Source organism: Antedon bifida, chromosome 5, assembly GCF_963402885.1.
Source record: "Antedon bifida chromosome 5, ecAntBifi1.1, whole genome shotgun sequence".
In the NCBI taxonomy this organism is placed as follows: Eukaryota; Metazoa; Echinodermata; class Crinoidea; order Comatulida; family Antedonidae; genus Antedon; species Antedon bifida.
In genome coordinates this window covers 26,154,117-26,172,481 of record NC_136230.1, presented here as the reverse complement: position 1 = coordinate 26,172,481, position 18,365 = coordinate 26,154,117, and the positions used below count along the sequence as shown (strand labels likewise).

The 18,365-nt window shown below is 32.3% G+C and overlaps 1 protein-coding gene and 1 pseudogene across 2 annotated transcripts; one reads left to right on the top strand and one right to left on the bottom strand.

Moving 5' to 3' along the window:
• Positions 1–140: 140 nt before the first annotated feature.
• On the bottom strand, positions 141–16,929 carry LOC144842768 (4'-phosphopantetheine phosphatase-like). Of its 2 annotated transcripts, XR_013612174.1 has the most exons (16): positions 16,555–16,929; positions 13,404–13,710; positions 12,658–12,934; positions 12,149–12,320; positions 10,988–11,178; positions 9,872–9,953; positions 9,294–9,394; positions 8,541–8,696; positions 7,498–7,610; positions 7,245–7,332; positions 6,994–7,145; positions 6,746–6,848; positions 6,192–6,296; positions 2,345–2,514; positions 1,469–1,751; positions 141–1,416 (listed from the first exon to the last, which is right to left on the bottom strand). XR_013612174.1 is itself a non-coding variant. In XM_078699298.1 (15 exons), the coding sequence occupies exons 1-15, from the start codon at positions 16,649–16,651 to the stop codon at positions 1,553–1,555; spliced, it is 2,313 nt and encodes a 770-aa protein (XP_078555424.1). In that variant the 5' UTR covers positions 16,652–16,929; the 3' UTR covers positions 141–1,552. The 2 variants fall into 2 exon arrangements, 1 of the variants encoding a protein (XP_078555424.1); XM_078699298.1 differs by having other exon boundaries at positions 141–1,751.
• LOC144843956 (5S ribosomal RNA) lies at positions 10,058–10,175 on the top strand (annotated as a pseudogene).
• Positions 16,930–18,365: the final 1,436 nt, after the last annotated feature.

Sequence of the window (18,365 nt, the reverse complement as noted above, 5' to 3'; positions counted from 1 at the left end):
ATTTCATTATGTTTTAATAAAGTTGTAATTATATGTTTTATGAATTACTATATGTTTGTTTTATTGCTATATTACTAGGCTGCTGGAGACATCCTTTAATAGTAAGTATGTCATGATAAAAAAAAACAAAATGGTTATAAGCATACACAATAAAATTTATTAAACATCTCTCTTAAAAATAATCTTAAAACACAAATTACATTATATATGGCTAATTGCATTTTGATAGATATTTTAACCTACAATAAAATCTTTAAAAAAAGAGCACATACTTTGGCATACAGTACAGTTTGGCTTGTTTATACAAAAATGACAAACATCAAAACAGAAATTTAAAACAAATTCCTTGTAAAGAAAGTAGCTAAATTTAATGACAATCTTATAAGATTATCTTTACTTTAATAATCTTTAATTAATTAATCGCTTTTCTTCTTTACTTAACTTCAGTTAATTGCTGATTTTTTACAAGCTTATAAAATAAATAAAATTGAGATATATAGTATTACATAACAGTAACAAATGATTTAATCACATAATAATTGTTTAGTAACTGCAAAGTTGCTTTGTTTCAGACGAGAGCCAAGCAATTGGTCAAATCAGGGAGTTGATATTATGTAATAACAACTCCCTGGTCAAATGTTTTGCCGTACTTTGAAATAATTTTACCTAAGTTAGGGTTATGAACTCCAAGTTAGTAATCTACTGTAGAGGTCGTGGGTTCGAGTCCCACATAAGAATGTTTTCTCAATATGTACTTATAGCATAACATACAATTATATCAGAGTAGAGCAAACATTATACCAATATTTAATAATGGTTTTTGTTTTACTGTATATGTATACAATGTGTGCAATTGTGTTCTTACTAGTACTACTGTCACACCAAACATGCATAGTTGCTACAGTGTTAAACTATCTATTTTAGCATAAATTCTGGTCCAGTGGGTAAGTACCAACTACAATAAATATAAAACTACTATATAAATTAAAATATAATTATATAAACAGAATAATTGCATTGAAAATGGTTGAAAAAAACAAATTTAATGATCAATGGTATATCAACGGAGGCCGGTATACACATAATAATAATAATTCTCTTATATTTCATTCCCCAAGAATAAATTAAATATTCACATTTTATAGTATAAACAGGCTCTTACAGCTTTAGTTATATAGTTTTAATCATACAATACAATCATCCTTATAATTTCCAAATCATCTTTAGTATATTGAGCTTCATAATAAAATATCTTTGTATTTTCTACTTTTCTATTTTCTTATACTGAAATTCATTCTTAATAAAAAGCCTTTTCTATTGTCATATCATAATCAGTAATGCACACAAGAAATAGCCTCATAAAGTAGTCCTCTAGGGACAGAGTACCTATTCTTTATCATCATATAATGGTCCGCCCTCTATAGGCAGATCACCTATTGTTAGTCTTTACGATAAAAAATTGTCAGACCTCTAGAGGCAGAAAACCTATTATTAGTCTTCATCATATCACTGTAATTTTATTTACAATATCATTGAACGAATACCATTCCTACTACATTTCATATTTGACAACAATACTGAACATGCCGCCGCCAAAACGTTCTGCTAACCACTTGTTTTTCAGCACGGCGAGTTTCAGACTTTCGCACGAGAAGCGTGCACTGTAATTCGTGTGAATCGCACGTCCCATTCCCTCCAGAATAATTAGGTCGGCCTCATTACAGCAGGATGCTATTGTCTGATCAATGCGACTGAAAGAAAAGAAATAAAAAGTTATGTTAAGAAAAAAACAAATAAATTGAGATTAAATAGAAAATTGTTTTAATATAATATATAACTTTTAAAGTAATAGTTACTTTTCTACTTATTCTTTCTTTCTAATTTGGACTAATTAAATAACTACACACCAACGTGCATCCTTCGCATTTGATTGGTTGATTTCATATCACATGTCATGCATTATTTTCTCCCATTTCAATGATTGCAAACTCAGCTTTTTGTACACATTTTGAGATTTAGGTTACGAATATAGAAATTAGGTAGGTAGGTAGGCTGGTTTCTACAATTTAAATCCAACCTTACTGTACGTATATTGTCTATGGCCACAACCTGAGCGCTGTCTTTTCCTAGGCTTAGCTTTTGTAATTGATAGAAGCGCTGGATTAATTCAATAAAAGTTTACTCTAGAACAGTACATGTGTTATAAAACCAATAATTGTTCTATGTTCGTTGAATGTGGATAATACTGTATTTACAGTAAGATTGAAAGCCTGACAGTCCTATTCAACCTGGTACTACCTCAATGAATAGAACAATCTGGCTAAAATTTTGATTTTTTATTTACCTCAAATCTAAACATGGTGAACCACTACCATTTTGAATCAACTGCAGTTGCTTCTCATAGAGGGCGGTCTTTATTGTCTCATCCATTGTAATAATACGCTCCACAATAATAACTAATTCATTATGGGTAATGTCATTGAGGGCAGGCTTTGAATTGGCTGAAAGGATCACCTGAAAATAGAAAAAAAGAAAATATTTTATTATATTATGTATGTCAGGGAAAAACAAATATTATTTTAATGACAAAAAATCGAATACTCTCATTCCTATTGCATACTCCTCTGTAGGCCTTGAAGTGAATCAGGAGGCAAGTGAGTTAATACTTGTATTGACTACCTCCTCTCTTGGATATGTTAATGTGATTGTTTGAAATTATTTATAGTGGTCTGTCATTTGTGGTAGTGTGTTCCATTTGTCTATGATTCTTGTGTCAAAAAAGTGTCTCTTGTTTTGGTGTTCCCTTACAAAAATTTTCTATAGAATTCTATAAAAAAAAATTCTATAGAAGATCTATAGAATTTTCTATAGATTTTCTATAAAGTTTTTTATAGAAACAATCTATAAAAATTCTATGGAAACTCTATGAAAACTCTATGGAAATTCTATAGATATTTCTATGGAAACTCTATGAAAATTCTATGAAAACTCTATGGAAACTCTATAAAAATTCTATGGAAACTCTATAAAAATTCTATGGAAACTCTATAAAAATTCTATGGAAACTCTATAAAAATTCTATAGAATTTCTATGGAAACTCTATAAAAATTCTATGGAAACTCTATAAAAATTCTATGGAAACTCTATAAAAATTCTATAGAATTTCTATGGAAACTCTATAAAAATTCTACGGAAACTCTATAAAAATTCTATGGAAACTCTATAAAAATTCTATGGAAACTATAGAAATTCTATGGAAATTCTATAGAAATTCTTTGGAAACTCTATAGAGATTCTATAGAAACTCTGTAAAAATTATAATAGGTCTATAGAAACTCTATAGAAATTATATAAAGCTCTATAGAAATTCTATGGAGACTCTAAAGAAATTCTATAGAAACTCTGTAAAAACTATAATAGGTCTATAGAAACTTTATAGAAATTATATAAAGCTCCATAGAAACTCTATAGAAATTATATAGAGCTGTATACACATTCTATAACATTTTCTATAGAACTTCCATGAAAAAGTTTCACTTTTCTATAGAAACCCAACAACTTTCTATAGAAAATGAGTAGCCAAACAATGTTTATTTTCTATGGGTGGTTGAGATCTTCAGCTTAAATACAAGTCCGCTATTAGACCTTCTTTCATGCGACAGCAAATCGTTTGTTAGGCCTAGGCGAAAAGAGTACTGTAATAAAATCTAAAGTCAATTTTTCATCTGTTTCAGTGCGTACTGCAATTTATTGAAATATCAATAAAATATTTAGGATAACAATATAAAAACGAAATTACACATGTATACATACACATAAAAATATACTATTATACACTATTAAATATTGTTTTTGCAGTTAAATAACTAGTAGTTAGTTCGGTGTCTTTTATATATATATTCTGGATTGTTTTGGTTGTACCTTGTGGGAAATAGGGATAATATCACTGTAAAAAGATCAAGGTTTTGGATAAATTAAATAACTAATTTAGAATTAAAAATATAAAACTAATAATTACACATCAGCATACACTTTACCGGTCAGTTATGAGTTGGAGTAATGAATAAAAGAATTAATAACAAGGTGCAACAAAATATACAAAACATAAAAACTATTCAGTATCTTCGTCCTGCTGTGACTCCTGTGCGCTAACCTTCTGTGTTTTGTTCATCTCTTTTACTTTGTTGGCCAATGACTGTCGCAGCAAAAAAACAGCTTTACAGTACAGTATAATCTGGTAACGAGATGGCGAGATCTATAAAACAATAGAATAAGGACAGAATTGTTTATATCATGATATAGGCTTTTCTTTTGAAGGCACAAAACGAATTAAATTCTTAATTAGCTAGGCCTAGCTTCTTTAACCAATCCCAAGTCACCATATGTAGGCCTAGTAGTAGTAGGCCTTACTTTGGCTGGCTTGTTGGCCTGATTCTCATAGGCCTACTACTATTTAGGCCAAAAAGCATAGATTCTTATATTATGTAACTCATATATGGTATGTGTAAGCTAGGTTAATAATACAATACTAATTAACCAACCTTTGGCTAAGACTGAGTGTACATGATTCAAAGTATTCATCTTTCTTTAAATAAAATTAGAGGCTAGCTTGCTTGGCTGCTACACAATTAAAATCCTCCCGCCGATTTTCTTCTTGCAGTTGCACCAAGCTATCCCATGAGGCACTGCATGCATGGACCAATCCATTATGGCTTGGAGTAGTGTTTGTTAAAACCAGGGAGGTGTTAATTAACGACTCCCATTAATTAAACAATGAAAAATGATAATAATTGATGATATACAGTAAGCAAAAGTTGATATAATTCAAATACACAGTATTGATAATTAGTTCATGTTAATATTAAAAATGTGTTCTATAGAATTAAATAAAAATGTTTTTATAGAATTTATATCAACTATTCTATAGAATTTCTATAGAATGATTCTATAAAATCTCTATTAAAATTCTATAGAGATTTCATAGAGTTTATATAGAAAAGCATTGTATTGTTTTTCTATATTTTGTCCAAGTTAATTAGATTTTCAACAGTCTATAAAGAAAAATCATATTCCTTTACATGCAAAATTGTAAAAGGTATTATTGTATTGCTATTGGCAAAATCAAAATGTAACCCCCATTAAACAATAAAAATTATAATAATTGATGATATACAGTAAGCAAAAGTTTATATAATTCAAGTACACAATGATAATTGGTTCATGTTAATATCCCTTACAAATTGTGTTCAAATTTTGTCAAATCAAATAAATATAATTTTATAGAATTTATATCAAATATTCTATAGAATTCGTTTATAGATTTTCTATAGAATGATTGAATAAAATCTCTATCAAAATTCTATAGAGATTTCATAGAGTTTCTACAGAAAAGTGTTATATTGTTTTTCTGTATTTTGTCCAGGTTTTAATTTGATTTTCAACAATCTATAAACTGGTAAAGAAAAATCCTATTCTTTTACATGCAAAATTGCTTATCATATAATTTTTTGTAAAGCGATGAAAAAAAAATTGTTATTGGCAAAATAAAAATGTAATTATCAATCCACTTCATTCCATGATCTTTCAATAATGGTGAGACAATGTATTAATCACATATATAAATTCATAAATAAATTCTATAGAAATTCTATAAAATTATAGGTTCTATAGAAAAAAAGAAACATTCTATAGACACAAAATAAATTCTATAGAAATTGAAATATGTTTCTATAGAAATTTTGTACTTCTATAGAATACCATAGAGCTCTATAAAATGTTCTATAGAACTCTATAGAATTCTATAGAACTTTTTTGTAAGGGTTGTGCCTGGATTTTGATAGTGTTTGTTAGTGGCCTCTCAGGAAGTGACCTCCTGGTTTGTGACGGATAGAAAAAAAGGTTGCAACGTCCAGGTCATCAAATCCATTTACTATCTTAAAGGTTTTGATAATGTCACTGCGGTCTCTTCTCTGTTGCATGGTAGGGAGTCCTAATCTATGTAGCCTTTCGTCAGCAGATAGTTGCTGTAATTCTGTTACTATAACTTGGTGGCTCCATTTTGCACTTTTTCAAGTTTTATGTCGTCTTTGGGAGACCAAGCCTGTACTGATTCCATGATTGGTTTAACAAGGGTCTTAAAGAGGAAGAAACATATCTTGGTCCATGTATGAGAAAGTACGTTGTATATTACCTGTGTTCCTCGCTTCAAGAATTCTCTGACGAGTGGGAATATGCCTAAAATAATGTCAGCACCACTGTTATCTACAAATATAACAACTCGTTTATGAGGTGGACCCTGTGGAATAAAGAACACAATCATTGGACATTTTGAAATAAATGTGTATTAGCGTTACGAGGTCTCAATTGGCAAGAGAGGTTGCTATACAAATTAAAACTATACAATCAAACTAAAAAATCTTAGAAAACTGTGTAAACAATGGATGTGTTACGATCTGTCTACACTATCAAACTTTATGGGACAAAAAATTGTGATGTGCCCGTATATCAACATGATTATGCCATATCACTACCATATTTGGGCACGTCACACTTTTTTTTCCAAACTAGTTTGCTAGTGTAGACAGAGCTTTAAGAGGCAAAACATATTTGTTTAGCCCTAACCTTGATTTAACCAACAAGTAGTAGAACCTACTGTACATAATAAATTATCAGGATATTTTCTTCCATATAAAAAAAAATGGGGAAAATTGGTCTGTGATAAAATAGGCAAAAGTAATTTCTAACCTTTAGCCTCTCTAACCATGCATCCAAGTTATCTACCAACCAAGGTCTTGGCTGGAGGCTAGACTTGGCCTCCATAAAACCAAAATTACCCTTTTCTAAAAGTCTGCAAAAGAAAAAAAAACATATTTTAAAATATTAAATACTAATTTATTTATTTTAATATTAAAACTATTTTGTATACTGTTTTAACATAGCCAGATACAGTAATTCCAAACAAAATTTGTAAAGATTTGAGAAGTTTGTCTTACGTAGTGACTGCTTTAGAACCCCAATCGAACACATTGCCAGCCAGAACGCCCTCTATCAATGCCATTTGTCGTCCAAGCCAAGCCATTGAATCCAGCTGATTTAACCGACTTGGTAACAATTTTAATGCTGCTTCATTTTCTTCTCGTTTCAGCTGTAGTAATAACAAAAATGAAACTCATGAAATATTCTCACCATTCAACTCACAAACATTCATATATTTCATTCATTTATAGTTTGGATCTGTACTCACATGGCAATATGGATCAGGAAAGCTAAACTCATACAGACATTGCTCCCGTGTCTCTAGTAAGCTTCTAACGGTTAATGAGCCGAATGCACTACAACAACAACAAAAACAATTACACATAATTAATTCAATAATTAAGATAAACTATCAATTTAGACTAAGAACAAAATGTAACTTAAAAATATTATCAGTGTTTTTAGTTAAAAAAATAAGAAAATCAACAAAACAAAATTTATTTTTGTAATACAGTACTTACAAAGGCTGGTCTTGCAGTATTTTTAGTCTTTTTCTATATTTTTCTTTAAATTGTTCAGCTCTATTCATTGCATCCCGTGTTGAAGACTGACTTTTCACTGCATAGTCTCCAACCTAAATATACATTAAGTATTCAGAAGCGTGCTGTAAATATTTAGGCCCATATTGAAGATATAGATCAAGAATGTTAACAATGTCACCAATATTTTAATTTTCCTAAAGATCAACAGTAATAACAACCATTTGTAAAAAAAAAATATAAAAAATCATGACGATAACTTGAAAACATACATTAGTGGCGTAACGGCTATGGCTAAAATTAGAAGCTCCGGAGCAGTGCCAAGAGGAAAAAACAGGCACTAAAATATGTGGAAAAACCTAAAAACGCCTGAGGCCTCCAGCGTTGGAGGGCCACTTAGGGTTCCTAAACAAAGGTCCTCATTCATCTGCGTAACACCATTGACTTAAAGATGTATTGTCCCTTTGACTAATTCCAAAAAAATAAAAAATAACAGATTTCGAAAAAAGGTGGGTCATTTTCAAGTATCATAATAGTTATTAACTATCACCAAAAATTTGTCGAAAAAAAAATCATTTAACTGAAATACAGACGTTTTTTTTGTTATGCATAATCATAAAACTTCCTCGCGATCTGTGTGAAAACACCTTCTCAATCATGACGAGTTGTAAACAATCCTAATTAGCATCATGCATAATGCGTACTCGTGGTTTGAAATGTTTGTTAACTTTCGCTCGCGACGATTTTCCAGACAAATGTAATCAAACTAATTTACCTGTTAATTACGTAAACTTGTTGTTTTTGGCTTGAATTTTCGACTTAAAGTGAATAACTTTAATATTACTTTGATATGGCCAATTTAAATTTAGAATATTTTGACCTTCATTTTTTTGTGTTTCAAGGGACAATACATCTTTAAACATACAAAACAAGTAAACGCCAAGTAATTATGAATAAATTATAAATCTGTATGTTTCTCATTCAAGTACGTAAAATGGATGCCAAGAAGTGATTGCATCACTTACCCGTGTCAAGGCTTCTTCAAAGCATTTCAACCAATAATCACGTGCATCAGAATCATTAGTTAAGTCTACTAAATCAGCTACATAAGAGACTGGACATTTGAGACTAGGACAAGGTACATAAACTCTGTCTAATCTATTCATCTCAAACAAATCAAACTAAAAAAAGATTTAAATTAAAAATTACAAATAACAAATTATAACTCCTGCCTTGAAGTTGTGAAAAATGCAATTTCAGTTTACTTGTTACATTAATTCTGCGCAGTACAGATCGCCGGCTTTTGAAAATTGTCTCCTATCTTTTAGGAGAATGGTGAGAACATTTAACAAAGTTAAATAATTGACTCAACAAAATATTCCATTCAACAAATAAAAAACTTTAATTCAGAAGGGCAGCATTCCGATTTTGGCCAGGGAGAAGTATACCATAGGTTGCGCAACGATCACAAGCCCCAAAAAAAACTCGTAAAATATTTACAAAAGCCTTATTTTAAATTAAAATTTATATTATCTTAAGTTAATTATATATTTCAAAACTGAACAGCATGTGATACGAAATTCACCAATCAGATAGTAAGGATACAATCCAGTGTTATAAAAAACATGGTACTTTATACAATTTTTAATATCATGCACACTATTCTTCACAGTAATTAAATGAAATATGACTATAGGATTTTCAGTACAAGAATTAATGCATATTCAACAACATCTAGAACATGTATCTGTATATCGTGGAAAAAGAGAACTACTCACTGAGCTAGAGATACCCGTTTCAGAAAAATCAACGTAAGGAGTTGGGCTACTAAATCCAGAGCTACCAGCAAAGTTCTCACCCCATTGGTATTTATTCGTATCTGTACAAATAAAAATATATATATTTGAATTTTCGATCTTACACTACAGCAATACATCAATAAGACAGCTATGACAGGGAAACCAGAAGGCAGAAGAACAGTGGAAAAAGAGAGAGAATACCTTGGATGGAGGACATGGAACGAAGCAAAACAAATCGCCGCTGATAGAACCAACTGGAAAATTGCCACTGCAGCCTTATGGGCCACGAGGCCTGAAGAGGTTAGGTAAGGTAGGTAACGTCAATAAAACTGGCCTAGAATGATTTTGTAGTCAGAGAATGCCTGGTTAGGTGCTATTACACATTCAGATACAGTTAAAGGAAAAAAGTAAATTTCATCAGATAATCTATATTGCTTTGACCATAGTGCTGATTTTGCCATTTATCTATTTATATATACGATATAAAGAAATAAATGGCTTTATTTTACAAATGTGATAGCAACTGTTAAACCCTTTTAAATCCCTCTATTCCTTACCATCTTCCTCTGCACCTTTAAGAAAAGCACCGATAGCACCAAGGTAACCCTCATGTCTTAAATATAAGGCCTGAACTTCTCCCTTTAAAAAAATAATGAAACATTAAAAAAATGATGAAACATTAAAAAAATGTTACAATAAACACTTTAGTCAATACACAAGATTTGAATTTTTATATTCAAACTCTATATGTCTTTACCACGTTGAAGCACCGGTTCTCGTCAGATCACCGAAGTTAAGCAATGTTGGGCCCAGTTAGAGTTTGGATGGGAGACCATCTGGGAATACCGGGTGTTGTATATAGAGCTGGAGTCCCATTAGGCATTTGAAATCAGCACTGCTGACTCTTATGGCAGCCCCTGCATCTAGTATCTGCCTCAGACGTATTGGCTTATGCTTCTCCTCTGGTTAAGGTGGGCACTGGACGAGAGAAGCCTTTGGTCAATGTTGGGACCAGCTAAAGGTGCTTTAAAAAGTCCTGGCTTAGTCATCATTCAGATGAATGTAAGACTAATTGACATTGTCGTTTACGACAGAAGTTGGCCATATATATATATGTGTGAATAATTATGTACATGTACACTACAGTATCTTCATTTTTCCAAGACCCATTCCCTACACTATGTTGTTGAGGTTGTACACTATATAGTGAATGACATTACTGGTCCATTATCTCTTGTACTGGTTTCGCAACAGTTTCTATTTAGCTGCTATTAGAGCACTGAATATACAGGAATGATGTGACCTTATTATTTTGTTGAGGTTTTGTATCAGTATTTCCTATTATCTCAGAGCAAAACAAATTTCATTGTATATTAAGCTCTGTCTACACTGTCAAACATGTGCCCATATGTGGTATGTCATATCACTACCATATTTGGGAATATCACTACCATGTGATATTGTAGTAATGGTAAGATGCTGGTTCTGTTTAGTTTTTCGTATAGGCTTAACATTTAACATTTTTTTTATGTTTGACATTTAATTGTTGTTTTTTGTAAACTCATAAGAATTTCAACTTCTGTTTCATTTTGAGTATTTACACCGAATAAATAAAAACAATTTGAGCACATCACAATTTGTTTGTCAACCTCTTAAGAAAGCGTTCAACTCACCTTTGAGAAATAATTTAAAGCAAACGTAATGGCCGCCATTATGACGGGGTGGCCACGAATAAAATAGCCTCCAAAATATACACGCTTCATATTTTCTAGATTGGCGTAGAGACACGTCATCTGTCCGATACCGTTACTTATCATCAAAAGAAGACTCTTGGCAATGTCTTCTGGAGCATATTCTTCATTTTCTAAAAATATAATTCATTTGAATTTTTCAAAACAGACAAGACAAAAAACATATACACACGATGCTCTACATAAACAAAGTCTTATTACAAGTCTTTGGGAGTGGAGTTGTAATTTGTCATTAGAAAAAATCCTGACTTATGACATGACTTGAACCCAGGACCCTTGGATTGGTAGCCAAGCATCATAACCACCAAGCCACAACTCCACTCTTTAAAAGTCAACAACTTCCCTTTCAGAAATCTCCTACATAACGAATTTATTTATAAAGAATAATATAAAACTTACCTTAAAGATGTATTTTGACTAGTTCCAAAAAAATAAAAAATAAAAGATTTCGAAAAAAGGTGGGTCATTTTGAAGTATCATAATAGTTATTAACTATCACCAAAAATTTGTTGAAAAAAAAATCATTTAACTGAAATACAGACGTTTTTTTGTTAAAAAAATAAATTTGACTTCCAGTCAAAGTTTTCGATCAAAACATATCCCATAATGAAACGTGCTTGTTTGGCTACTCTGTATACATAATCATAAAACTACCTCACGATCTGTGTGAAAATACCTTATCAACCATGATGAGTTGTAAACAATCCTAATTAGCATATGCATAATGCGTACTCATGGTTTAAAATATTTGTTTACTTTCGCTCGCGACGATTTTCCAGATGAAATGTAATCAAACTAATTTACCTGTTAATTACATAAACTTGTTGTTTTTGGCTCAAATTTTCGACTTAAGGTGAATAACTTTAATATTACTTTGATATGGCCAATTTAAATTTAGAATATTTTGACCTTCATTTTTTTGTGTTTCAAGGGACAATATATCTTTAAAAAATCATACAGATTTTGTATCACTTAGCTGGACTAACTGGGGAGACTTCAACAATGATTTAATTTTCAAGAAGATAGGGTTGGCCTAGTTCCAATTTTTTTTAAAGCAATAAGCAAATGAATAAAACTTGATACCTGAATTTGATTGATCATCCATAGAATGCTTGACTGTTCTACCAAAGTGACAGGCCAGGAGATCTTCTGGTAACCCCATGGCGGAGTATGCACCGCCGTAGATGTCTTTCACCAGCATGTCCACATTACGATGATCACCAGCCATGGCAAGTTTCAACAACTCATCAAACCCCTAATAAAGAATAGCAATGATACGTATTATAAATTATTATCAAATAAAACTGTAACAACTAACATGGAACTATGTAAAGTATTTTTCCTTTCTTCTATAAACTCTTTAAAAATACCTCTTTTTAGGACCAAAGTAGTGTTGGCATTTATCAAGGACATAGCAAGTCTTCATACATCAGTGTGACTACACAAAAGTGGTCACTAATTGGAGGAGTATTATACTACAGTACAGTATCATAAAAAATCAATATAGTAAGCTGAGATAAAGTTTGCGGTAGACAGTTCATGTTAGTGTGTACCGCAAACTTTATAACATAAATACTACTCAAAAAACAAACCTTGGCTTTTGTTAGTAGTGAACCAAGTCCCCAGAAAGTGCCACCACCCATTGCTGAACCACCAATCCTCTCGTACTGTGTCTCTGATTCCACTTTGACAATGCTTACACCGGAACCAATGTTTACCAGTAGGTAAGGGAATATGTTTTGGTCCGATGGTTGGAATTGGTATTTTTGATTGGCATGCCGTTGAAAGATGAACGCTTCATCTGGGATATTCCGCAGAAGAAAATGTAAACCTTTTATCAAGCAATCCATCTCATCTTCTTTTTCAATCCTATTGAAATAAAAAGTATAAATCATTGTCACTCTGGTCACATTGCTTGTATCCTTTACTTACATTTGCATTTACAGTCATCTCTGTCTACACTATCAAACTAGTTTGACAAAAAAAGTGTGATGTGCCCAAATATGGTACTGATATGCACAAATATGGTAGTGCTATGATATCATCATGTCCATGTATGGGCACATCACATTTTTTGTCACATAAAGTTTGATAGCGTAGATAGAGTTTTAAGCCTTTGAGAGTGCAGTTATGTTTTTTATGAGAAAGTATCCTGGCATTTGAAAAGATTTGAACCCAACACCCTATGCTGTAGGACTGGTGGGTAAGCAGCTTAACCACCAATCTAAAAACACAGCATCTATTTGCAGTGGCATAACGCAGAGACCTGAGGCCCCTGATTTAGGTTTAGCCAATGAGCGCTCATAGTCGTTTCGCAACTATCTGTTTGTAAACTTACGTTACTCCTAGTTTCTCCGATAACAGTACTTTATACTTATACGCTCCACCACCAGTTGCCTTCACAATCTTCCCATTCATCTGTTCTTCATTCTCTATCAAGTTCTGCTTAACAAAATCAAGGCAACTTTCGATATATTTGGTTTCAAATTTGATGAAATGAAGGCGTGTTGAGATTTCTTCCTTTTCCCCAACTTCATATAAAGGAGGACTTTCTTTTCCATCTTTACACTGCTCTTTGGCTTCTGAGCAATGGCTTTGTTTGGTAGGCAATGTTGAATAGTATGCTAATTTGCATAATGATCCACCTGGGTATGGAAAAATTTACATAAAGTTATACATTTTACATATGATATTGAATGAACAGTTGGATTCAAATTTATGCACTTGTCAATTGTATGACCCACTATATGACCCCCGGGAGAGGTGCGTCATTTGTCCGATGTGCGTCATACCTTATGAATACCATGACGCACATGTGCGTAAAAAATGTGACCTACCTTTAAGTAGGTATCCCAATGAAGCGGATTTTCGTTAAGGCGATTTTAACACGTTCGTGAAATTTCAAAAAGTGACATGTCTTTGAAGTTAAAAATAAACTATTTCTTATGTAGCCATGTGAATAAAATTTATATGTCTAGAAAGATCTTGTTTAAGAGTTTATTTATATATATTTTTAATCTATGTTTATTAAATATTTTAATAGAAAACGCGAGTTAAAAAGAGGTACAAAAGCCGGCGAGCCGAAATCCGCGCGCTAAAAATAACTTCGGAAAACACCTACCCATTTTCAAAACACGATCGCTCGGCGACCATAATAGGTGGTGGAGTAATTTTTGTTGCATGTTATCAGGCTTTAAATACTCTTTATTTTGATATGTAAATCGGTTATTATTATTATGTACATCCGCCTCAAATGTCAATTTTTCCGATAAAAATTAAATGTTTGAGTCTTTCTCATTATCAAAATCTGGGGAATTTAGTATTGAATTGAAGCTAATTTATATTTCTGTTTGATAAACTACATTGTTTTATTTGTCTTTGCGTGGTCGTCGTGCGAAGAGACCAACAAGACCAACCACTTAAAAAAATAATCCCTATCGAAAATAAAAGTATTTACCATTTTCCTTGCAGGGGGGTTTCAGTTCTCAGCTTATTACTAAATTACCGACGCCCAGGCAATTTGCATGGTATGCATGTATTAGCGCGTTAAATTATGATTGGATACCCCCGCAGTGGACTGTTCCATTTTCGGAACAAGTCTTTACTGCACACACGAGGCATGGCGAAGAATGTCGCTTCTCGTGGAATATTTGCTTCGAAACGTCAATTTTACCTATTTATTAAAGTATTTAATAAGTGGAGTATTTATCAAGCTACTATATAAAGCAAGTACGTTAGGAATAAATGTACCGAAGGAATTTAAGAAGCTTTAAATTTGCTATGCAGCGGCCGTAACCCATTCTATGTAGGCGGCCGAAAGGCGCTTTTGACAGGGTTGCCGTTATATGTATACGCTGTATCATGGCCTAAACTTGATTCCGTATTTCAATATAAAGTGCACCTTACGTTTAGAATATTTGAAAAGGAAATAAAATTAAACATACTAATATATACTATTGAAGTAATTACTTAGTTAAATTTGAAATTCGTCTGCTTTCCTCCCGATATTTCTTCGGCAGAATTTAGTGGTGTTAGGCTTTAGGCCTATAAACTTAACTTGTAGGCGCGGCCGAGTTTACGCCCGGAATGGAATCGAACGCATAATAAGCAAGGGCTTAATTCTAATTTTTAGCGGTTCGAAAATCAATTAAAATAATATTTATGATTATAATTAAAAATTTAAATTCTAGAATTATAAAAAAATGTATACTTACGAAAAATAATATTTAAAAAAAAAGAAACAATAGCCACACAGTTTTTTAACACAATATATATTTTTTTACATTTTAACATTTTTTAACAATATTTATGTTGTATTTCAGAAATACCTACCTGTCAATATAAATAATCTTACTAAAATACATATTACATTCTATGCAATGCAAAAAAAAAGAAGTCAATTCATACACTGGTTCAAAAGTTACGAATCATTTAAAGACAGGAACTTTTTGGGCATTTTTGAGACATTTGGAAAAAATTAGCGCAAAAAGCCCTAAGACTAATTTTGGAGGCCGATATCTCAAAAAAAAATTTTGAGGACCCCCCCAAAAAAAATAGTCTTGTACAACTCTGTGGTATCTATGGGTTTAGCAAAAATTAGAACTTTCAAGTTATTAATATAAAAGTTATAACCCTTCAAAAATGGTTCCAAATATAATTGGAAAAAATGCCATTTTTCAACCAAAAATCATTGTTTTTTGGCAACTTCAACGGACGATAACTTTTGAATGGATAATCCGATTTCAATCATTTAAATTGCAAAAGTTTATGTTCAGTAAGTTCCTTTTGATTAACTGAAAGAAAAAGTACCATCATTAATTTGAAATTTTACATTGGGATACCTACTTTAAGTGACCATGACGCACCCATTTTGACGCACTGTGATATTTTTAGTGGTAAAGTGACGAACAGTGACACACCATCGTTCATTAATGTGACGTACCTTCTAGGTTTTTTGACGCACCCCTGAGTCAGTAATTATTTGTAAATGACGCACCCATGACGCACCTCTCCCGGGGGTCGTATAGTGGGTCATACAATTGACAAGTGCATTATTCAAATTGGAAATTCAAAGTTCATATACAGTATATCAATTTTAAATACATGTGATTGATTAATTATTATTAAAACTTAGCATAAATTAAAATCTTGGATAGGCCTAGCTAGGCTAATACATAATATTATTTCTTAACTTAATAATAATATTAATATTTAGGCTAGGCCTATTTCTTAACTTAAAACAATATTTTCAATTGACAATTGTAATTTATTTATGGAATAAATTAAAATAAACTAAAACACAGTACACAAACATTAACATAATAATGCACGTTTGAATGAAAGACATACAAACAATTACTGGTAGGCTAGGCCTAGTCTATGCTCAGGCAATCAGCAGAACTTCAAGCCCTGCCTGCTGGCGCGCACAACAAAGCTGAAACAGCCTAGGCCCTAGGCTAGCTGCCTAGCCTAGCTAGTTGCAAACTTACCAATATCGATAGCAAATCGTTTTGCATTCTTTAAATTTCTAAAAACTTGATCAGGAGGTAATGTTATACATTGTGCATAACTAGATGGTTCAGACATGACATCAGTTTCGCTTTAATTAATGTAAAATAAGTTGACGTAAAAGTTTCAAATGAACAAAAATAAAGTCACGATTGTCAATGTGCGCCCTCTATAAAATGAAAGCCCTTTTCATATAAGCTCCTCCCCTTTTTTTCAGACCACACCCACTTACTTCCCTGGGATAGAGGTCAGCTGTTTTTACACACCAGTTTGTTTACCTTTTTGCATGAATTCGTTCTGTGGTGGTATATCGATTCAGTTTATTTATGTTCTCAGGTCTCTTGGTTGTACATCGGATTATGATTGTAAGTAAGATTATTGATGGTAAGATTTTTTTACAAATTAGCCTAATTATAAATTATAGCAGGTCCTAACTAGCTAGGCTTAGTTTAGTAGAGGAGGTTCTTGTATTTTTTTAAACAAATATGAAATATCATGTGGGTATCATCCAAATCGACTTTCAAAATACTGTACAGGCTACAGGTCCTTCAAGACCAATGCTTGATATTTCCTCCATGGATTGAGTGACTGATCTTGAATTTGAGCATGGAGGTAACTCCATGATTTGAGTATATCTTTGTACTGACAACCATGTCATTTCATATGGCTGTCTTGTACTGAATAATATAATTATAATAAAGGTCTACTCTGACCTCATATCTGATATTGAGGCCTTTAAAAACTTTAAATAGATATACATTAAAGTTTGTCATTGAAGCAAGCAAATTCCAATACATTATATTATCTATATTATAAAACCAGCTAGTATGGTACCTCTGATAGTTAAATCTTACAGTAATAAATCGTGCATGACACAGCAAGGAATCCACACTTTCCCACAACTGATATTCGACATTCATTAATCATTGTTCGTTAAATGAATTGAAGTAAAGATTATATGTTCTATCAGCATGTGATGAGTGTTAACAGAACAATAGTTATCTGGTTGTCAACCTTGAGATTAGGTAATTTAGGATGCACATTGTATTAATGAACAATTCTTCCAGTTTCTTTTGCAATTTATCATACATTTTTATCTCTCTGAAATTGCTCATAACACAGATGTATTGACGCTATATCGGTGGTGTCTTCCTCCAATGTTTTCAGTGACTGCAAATTACAAGAGATCTAAATTTATAATAATTGAAGTGAAAGACACAATAGGAAACACGGGTCTTTAAAAAAGAATTAAAAAAGAGTACTGGCTCTTTCGCAAATTTGTAATGCTGTTATGGCTAGTTCTACTTCTATAGCACAGCCCATGGAGCCCAGGATTTGTATAGGGGACGGGATGGATTGGGGGGGGTTCATTTTTCCCACAAAAGAGACAACAATCGTCATGAGCAGGTTGGCCTATTACAACCTCTGCTGATAGTCTCTAGTTTGAGAAAGGCATTTCAGGAAAAAGGGGGGTTCGTTCGAACCTTCAGATTCCTCTGGCTACAGGCATGCACAGGAGAGCTATAATTCTCTTACCCTACTTATCACCACCCCCACCCCCTGTACAGTTTACCCTTTCATATTTTCCCACCACCACCTGGATTTAGAATTTCCTAGATTCCATTAGGGATATTACAGATCTGTATCGGTTTGTTGTGATGTGAAAATAAATATCACGTTATTATTCTTTTTTAACACTACTGCACTTTTGTGACACCGCTAACACTGCTGACTGACTAATCTACGGCTTTGTTATTTTCCGCTGGATTATCTGTAATTAATTAGAGAAGTG